At 56.4% G+C, this 7320-nt stretch overlaps 1 protein-coding gene across 1 annotated transcript; it reads right to left on the bottom strand.

Moving 5' to 3' along the window:
* Positions 1–3: 3 nt before the first annotated feature.
* On the bottom strand, positions 4–6209 carry ICAM3 (intercellular adhesion molecule 3). Its single transcript, XM_014796949.2, has 7 exons — positions 5902–6209; positions 5052–5315; positions 1933–2238; positions 1316–1600; positions 741–995; positions 372–620; positions 4–285 (listed from the first exon to the last, which is right to left on the bottom strand). The coding sequence occupies exons 1-7, from the start codon at positions 5978–5980 to the stop codon at positions 92–94; spliced, it is 1632 nt and encodes a 543-aa protein (XP_014652435.2). The 5' UTR covers positions 5981–6209; the 3' UTR covers positions 4–91.
* Between the last annotated feature and the right edge of the window lie 1111 nt (positions 6210–7320).

The raw sequence follows: 7320 nt of genomic DNA, 5'->3' as shown, positions 1-7320 counted from the left end.
ACCCCGGATTTTGAAGGTTTTATTGGTGCGCAACCCGGGGCTACGGCCAAATCCCCGTCGTCTTTGGCCTAGTATCCCCGCGGCCTGAGGCTCAGGATGGCTCCTCCCCCCCTGCTTGGTCAGGCTGTCTAGACGTGAGGGGCAACCAGGTGGGGCTCCTCGGATTCACTTGGTAGGTGTCACTCTGCCTCTTGATCACGAAGACATACAGTAAGGCCGTTAAGACAGTCACCAGGCCCAGGATCACTAACGCCACCATGAGTGCGACGACTGCGGAGTTCGAATCTGTGCAGAGAAGCAAGGAGTAAATGCGCGCGCCCCGGCCCCTCCTGGGCTTGCCGGTCTACACCCGCGGCCTCGCCTTGGCTCACCTTGAACCCTCATCACCACGGTCAGATTGTACGTGCCCCGTGAGCTGGCCGCGTTGCACAAGTAGGTACCACTGTAGTTCAACGTGACAAGGAATGAGGTCCCGACGGGCACCTCGAGCTGGGATCTCTGGTGCACACACCGTAGGTGCGGTTTCGGGTTGCCCCGGGCCTGGCACTCCAGAACCTGGTTGGTATTATCTTTCCACTTCAAGCGCTTGGGACATGTGGCTCGGTCAATCTTGGGACCATCTGTGGGACCACCAAATGATCAGACACACCCAGCGCACCCGAGGCACGATGGGGCAAGGGAGAATCAAGTCTTTCCAAATAAAGGGAGCAAGGGATTAAAGATCAGAGTGACCTACTCACACAAGACATGCAGCTGGACGCTCGTGTTCCTGTACAGGGTCATTCCGTCCACTTTGAGGGTGGCATTGCAGAAGAACCTGCGCTTGTCGTCCGTCTCCGTGGTGTTTAGCTGAAGCTGGGCAGGCTGCCCCAGGGCCACGGCTGGAGCTCCGTCCAGCGTGACCTGGACTCGGGATCCGGCCGCGCAAGTCACAGTCACTGTGGTCCCCTCCGGGGCGCTGAGCTCGCTCAGGTTCAGGATGGGCCCCTGGAAGCCTAAAGGCAGAGCGTTGCCCAGAACTTTGCTGACCACGCACCTCCCATCCGTCAATCCCCGCCCTCCATCCGCCTCTTTCCCCTCGGGGTATTGGGGCCACGCGTTTCGGCTTCCCCGCGCCCTGGCCCATTTCGGGGCGCTCAGGCTATGGTGTTTCTCGTGTCACTTAGGCCCCGCCCACGTCGTAGTTCCTCCCACTCTGGCGGCCCAGGCCCTGCCCCTCCGGTTTAGTCTCCCGCGCTGTGCGCCCCGCCCCTCGTGCTGCTGAAGCCGGGTCCCCTCTCGCCTCCTGAGCTGTTTGGGCCCCGCCCCCTCTTACTATAGAAGGTCACGTTCTCCCGGGTCTCCCGGGTCTCGCCCCCCAGGGTCACGCTGCAGACGATCTCCCGGGTGCCTTCCTGCTCTGCGCTCCATGTGGATGTGGCTGTGGCTGTGATACTGTCCCCGCGTCTCTCGACTGTGTGATTCAGCGTCTGGTCCCCCAGCGCCAGTTCGACCTGGGCCTCGGAGGCGGGGAACAACCCGTCCAGCGTGCAGTTCGCCTGGCACGACGTTCCCACCAAAAACCTGGGGACATCGAGGCGCGGGGGCCTCATGGGCAGGGCTGGGGAGAAGGGTGGGCCTGAGCAGGAGGAGGTCTCATACAGCCGTAGATGCCCCTTTCTCCATGACACACTCATTGCCCCCAACCAGGGTCCTTCTTTCCCAGGATACCTTGCGGCCTGAGTCACCCCCTTCCCAGGACACACTCACAGCCTTCTCAAAGGTTCCCGCGCGGCCAAGGGCTTCCCGTCTGAGGTGACCCCGCCCAGTGGCCAAGGGCATGTTTTCCCAGAAGCCTTGAGGTCCGAGCCACTCTATTCTCAGGAACCCCGCGGCCAAGGCACCCCTTTTCTGGCTCAGCTCATACCCATTGTCTGCAGTCCCTTCCCTCACCGAAGGTTCGGAGCTGCCTGGGGGCCGAGCTGTTCTGGAACAGTCCCAGCCCTTGGGGCCGCAGGTCCAGTTCGGTGCGGCACGAGAAATTGGCGCCGTGGTCCTCTCTGCGGGCCAGCACGGTGGCGTTGACCTGGGTGGCCTTCCCCACGGCCGGCTGCCGGCTCAGCTCCTCCTCCCCGCGGAGCAGCACCACCGTGAGGCTGGCGCGGGGCGCCCCGCCCACCACCTGGCAGCTCAGCGTGAGGTTCTCGCCCACAGGCTGCCAGCGGGGCAGGGGGGCCAGCTCCACGCGATCAGGGAACCCTATGGGGGGGGGGAAGAATAGCACTTACCAGCCAGCCCTGCAGCCCCCACCCTAGGGAGTGGAGAGGAGCCGAGGGTGGCCTGCTCAGCGTGGAACTGTGAACTTTGAATTAATAAACCCAGAGGGCTTAAGTCCCTGCCAGGATAAGTGTTTGCTATTGTCCTTAGGATCATGATTATTTCCTGTTTTGTCAGACACCTTGCCAGGCACTGAAATAAAAGTCAGATGTTCTGTTCCCCAGAACCTCACAGTTAAGAAAAAAAAAAAAAAAAAGGAAGAGGAGGTGTTTATGACTCCTTTATGAGGTTGATAGTAATCATCAAAATTCCTGTGTATTGAGAGCTTTTCTTAAACTTTCCAGATGTCATCCACCTTCATTCACACAGCAGCCCAGTGAAATCTCCTCTATCATCCTTCCCTTTTACAGATGGAGAAACTGAGCCCAGAGAGGGGAGGTGGTTTGCCCAAGGATGCACAGCCAGGAAGGAGCAGAACTAGGGTTAAAATCTGGGTCTCACAAACTCCAGACTCATGTGTCCACTTGCCTCCTTGATGTCACATCTAGGGACTCCTCTGGCCCCTCCTCCCAGCTTCTGGCCTGGACTCCGCTAACCTGGGGTACCACTGGTCAGGGCTAGTGGTATGCTGATCATGCCTGGGCTCTCAGGGTGGAGCAGGGGAGCCCTGACCTGGAGCATCTGCCAATTTCTCCCGTGGAAATACTCCCACTCTGGCAGATTTCAAGCTACCCAGTGTGACACGGAGTTGGGAATAGATAAGCACAGTGGGGTCTCATGAGCCAGGACCAACAGGCTCCCGTAGAGCACAGACAGAGGCATCTCAGACACGCAGAGACAGGGACACACAGACACACACATAGACACGCAGGTACACACAGGCAGATGTACACGTTACAAAGAAATACACACGGATACAAAGACATACATAGACTCGTACTGACACAGACATCCACATATGCTCATACACACACAGATATTGACACAGTAACTCACACAGACACACACATAAGTTCATAGGCATTCACAGATACAAACACAGGCACACACAAACATACAGACACAACACATACACACGTACACTCACACAGACACATACACTCGTGGACACACACATAAGTACACAAGCACAAATACACCAGCGCACACACAGGAGCCTACGCGATTACACATGTACACTACACTTATCTCAAGACTTCCCAAAACAGTAGGCACCGTGAGTGAGTGACGTTCTCTGCTATTTCCTAGTCTATTGTATTCTTTTAATGTGTTTTTTTTTTTTTTTTGTGAGGGAGATCAGCCCTGAGCTAACATCCGTGCTAATCCTCCTCTTTTTGCTGAGGAAGACCGGCTCTGAGCTAACATCTATTGCCAATCCTCCTCTTTTTTTTTTCCCCCAAAGCCCCAGTAGATAGTTGTATGTCATAGTTGCACATGCTTCTAGTTGCTGTATGTGGGACGTGGCCTCAGCATGGCAGGAGAAGTGGTGCGTCGGTTCACGCCCGGGATCTGAACCCGGGCCGCTAGCAGCGGAGCGCGCGCACTTAACCGCTAAGCCACGGGGCCAGGCCTGTTGTATTCTTTTAAATGCAGAGGAAGTCTGGAAGGATCCATAAGAAACCAGTAACAGGGGGACGCAGAGTCTGGAGAGGAAGACCTAGCCTGTTACAGACAGGAATTTGCGAACCAGAGTGCCAGCTGCTCCGCTCATGGGCTGTGAGCGCTGGCACGTGACTTGACCCCCGAGCCTCGGTCTCCATATCTGCGATGAGGCTCATAGGAGAACCTCCCCACCCGGGGCTGTTGTAAGGAGTGAATAAGTCAACATTTAAAACAGCAGCCACAGGGGCCGGCCCCGTGGCGTAGCGGTTAAGTGCACTCGCCCCGCTGCTGGCAGCCGGGGTTCGGATCCCAGGCGCGCACCGACACACAGCTTGTCAGGCCACGCTGAGGCGGCCTCCCGTATGAAGGGGAGGAAGATGGGCACGGATGGTTTAGCCCAGGGTCAGTCTTCCTCAAGAATAGACAGGGAGGATTGGCAGATGTTAGCTCAGGGCTAATCTTCCTCACGAAGAAAAATAAAACAGCAGCTGCTGGCAGCCAGCGCTATACAAATGGAGGCTTGAAATTTACAGCTTTTTATACTGTTTTGATTTTGGAACCACATGAATTGATTACCCGCCATAAAAGTAAAAGTAATAACTAGAAGATGCGAGATGTCATTTGTGTGTGTGTGTGTGTGTGAGGAATATCAGCCCTGAGCTAACATCCGTGCCAATCCTCCTCTTTTTGCTGAGGAAGACCGGCCCTGAGCTAACATCTATTGCCAATCCTCCTCCTTTTTTTTCCCCCAAAGCCCCAGTAGATAGCTGCATGTCATAGCTGCACATCCTTCCAGTTGCTGTATGTGGGACGCGGCCTCAGCATGGCCGGAGAAGCGGTGCGTCGGTGCGCGCCCGGGATCCGAACCTGGGCCGCCAGTAGCGGAGCGCGCACACTTAACCACTAAGCCACGGGGCCGGCCCAAGAGATGTCATTTTAAAAATGCTTGCTAGGACCCAAATAAATTGATGTCACAGCTGCTGGCCTGGCATACAGTTGAGGTGTATCTCTCTGTGTCTCTGTCTCTACCTCTGTCTCTCACACACACACACACATATCCAGGTCCAGGCTCTGGGTCAGAGCCCTGGTCCATTCCTGCAAACTCCAGGCCTCCGCTCCCCTGCGCCACTGGCCATCTACCCCCCGCCCGCCACCACCCGAGGCCATTCCCCGCTCCGGGCGCGTCCACTCACGGTACACTGTGAGGTTAGAAGAGGTTGACAGCTGGGAGCCGTCGCAGAAGGTGGAGCAGAGGATCTGGCTGTCATTGGTTACATTGCTGAGCTGGAAGGCTGCCCAGCCCAAGCCCTGACCCAGCGACTTCTTGGGTAAGAAGGTCTCCAGATGGAAGGATTGAGGATGGGGACAATCTGTACTACAGTTTACCGAGATGGACCCTCCATCAGGTACCACTAGGTCCTGGGGCTCAAATCGCAGTGAGTACTGCCCATGGACACCTGCGGGAAGAGACAGAAACTCTCCTGATTGTTCTGGTGCCCCCCAACCCCCCATCCTCAGGTCCCACCTCATGCCCAGGTATAATGGTCCCCGCCTTCAGGGTGCGTTAGTCTAGTGGGGAAGACGGATGATGGATCAGGAACTGGGGAGAGTTTGGAGGAAGGCCAAGGAAACCCTGATCCAAACTACAGGAGGGAGTGAGTCAGGGAAGGCTTCCTGGAGGAGGGGACGACCATGGCCAGTTTTGAAGGATAAGTAGGCGTTAGCTAAATGAAAGGGAAGCAAGGTCTTGGCAGAGGGAAGAGCATAGGCACACATCGAGGGGCTACATGGAGCTGGGAGAGTGTGTGTGTGTGTGTGTGTTGGGGGTAGGGAACAAGTTACATGCAGGGATGGCGCCTCGGGGAGCCCTGGAGGCTGCGTTAAGGAGCCACAACTTTCTCTCGAGCCCCTGTCGGATCTGAGTTTCAGGAAGTCCTCGAGATGGCCAGGGCACAGGATGTGGAGAGCTTTGCTTTCTCTGTTCTCTCACCCTCTCTCTACTGACCTCCCGACTCCAGCCCTCCCCAGCTTGACTCTCCTCACCTGCGGGCAGCAGACAGCCGATGAGAAGCAGGAAGACGAGCGACATCCAGCAGGCCCCAGGCAGTCGCCCCGAGGGCATCACAGTAGCCAGCCTGTGGGAGGAAGGTGTCTGGCAGCAGGGAACAGGCGGAGCCGCCCAGGGGACGGAAGTGCAGCCACAGTGGTGAGGATTGCAGAAGTCCAGGGGCTGCCCCTTGCTCAGGCCTGGGGAGGGGCAGGGGGACACTCTGTGACCCCGGGGGTCCAGAGTGGGGGACCTTGGTAGGGCCCAGCAAGGTGGAGGGTGCTGGCGAGTCTCTGGCAGGGCAGACCTCAGTTACACTGCTGGTCCAGAAATGAACTCACAGGAAGTGGAACACAATCAACTTCCTTTGTTCTCAGAACTACGAAGCCTGGGGGGGCCGTGGAGGGAGATGAGACACCTCCTTCCAGCTGAACTTATGGGGGACCTCCAAGCACTGTCCTGGAGGTGATAAGATGAGATTTCAAGGCAACATTTCAGGGGGAAATGAAGGGACTTCTAGGTAGGGCATCAAGGGGTTAGCGTGAGATCTCAACATTCCTGGGGGGCAATTAAGAGATCTGGGGATGATAATGAGGGACCCCTAAGATGAGGGAAGCCATGAAAACGAACAGCGCCCACATTTACTGGGTGCCCAGCTCTGTGTTGACCACCTGAGTGGCTCCTGTAGGCCCTTGACCTTTGAAGATCTTGGGGCCGCCCATGCCCCGTGTGCAGTGCTGAGGCAGGGAGACAGCTGAAATCTGAACCACTGTCTGTCAAGGATGCTACTTGTAACTGGCCCTGTCCCCTGTCTCATCCTCCCTTGCCTTCCCCTCTGGGCAGCTGGTCCTTTCATCCCAAGAGAAGGGACTGGGGGGTCAGGTGGGCACTCCCACTTCCATCTCTCAGGCCTCTGACCCGCCTCCTGTGCCTCTGATCTGAGCTCCAGAGAGGGACCTTGTGGAGGGCGTCGATAACACCCAGCGTTCATCCACTCTCCCCATCCCTGAGGCCACGGCCCCTCCTGCCTCACCTGGGGCACCTCCCCCCTCCAGTCAACTGCCGGGCCCCCCAGTCCATTTCCTGCATGGTGCTGAGAGAGCAACTAAAACCCAAATCCAAAGTATTTGTAAATAATATATCTGATAAGGGCTTATATCCAGATTATAAAGAAATTCTTACAAGTCAATAACAACAAAACAACCCAACTCAAAAACGAACGAAGGACTCGAATAGACATGTCTCCAAGGAAGCTGTACAAATGGCCAATAAACACACGAAAAGACGCTCAACATCACTAGCTGTAACCACGGGCCCTCCAGGACCAGTTCAACTGACCCCATCTCATCAAGAGTAATTGAGAGTGGTTTTTCAGGAACTGAGACCCCTTGTGCAGTTCAGGCTGGTGAAGACCA

The sequence above is a fragment of the Ceratotherium simum genome, chromosome 39 (assembly GCF_057802395.1).
Source record: "Ceratotherium simum simum isolate JZ-2026a chromosome 39, ASM5780239v1, whole genome shotgun sequence".
Lineage (NCBI taxonomy): Eukaryota > Metazoa > Chordata > Mammalia > Perissodactyla > Rhinocerotidae > Ceratotherium > Ceratotherium simum.
This window is presented reverse-complemented; position numbering and strand designations above follow the sequence as displayed.

Coding starts and splice junctions, on each gene's coding strand:
- ICAM3 (XM_014796949.2), bottom strand. CDS start 5,980: ATGCCCTCGGGGCGACTGCCTGGGGCCTGCTGGATGTCGCTCGTCTTC. Junction 5,316..5,901: donor CGGCTGTCTGCTGCCCGCAG/GTGAGGAGAGTC, acceptor CTCTTCCCGCAG/GTGTCCATGGGCAGTACTCA. Junction 621..740: donor CGTCCAGCTGCATGTCTTGT/GTGAGTAGGTCA, acceptor GTGGTCCCACAG/ATGGTCCCAAGATTGACCGA.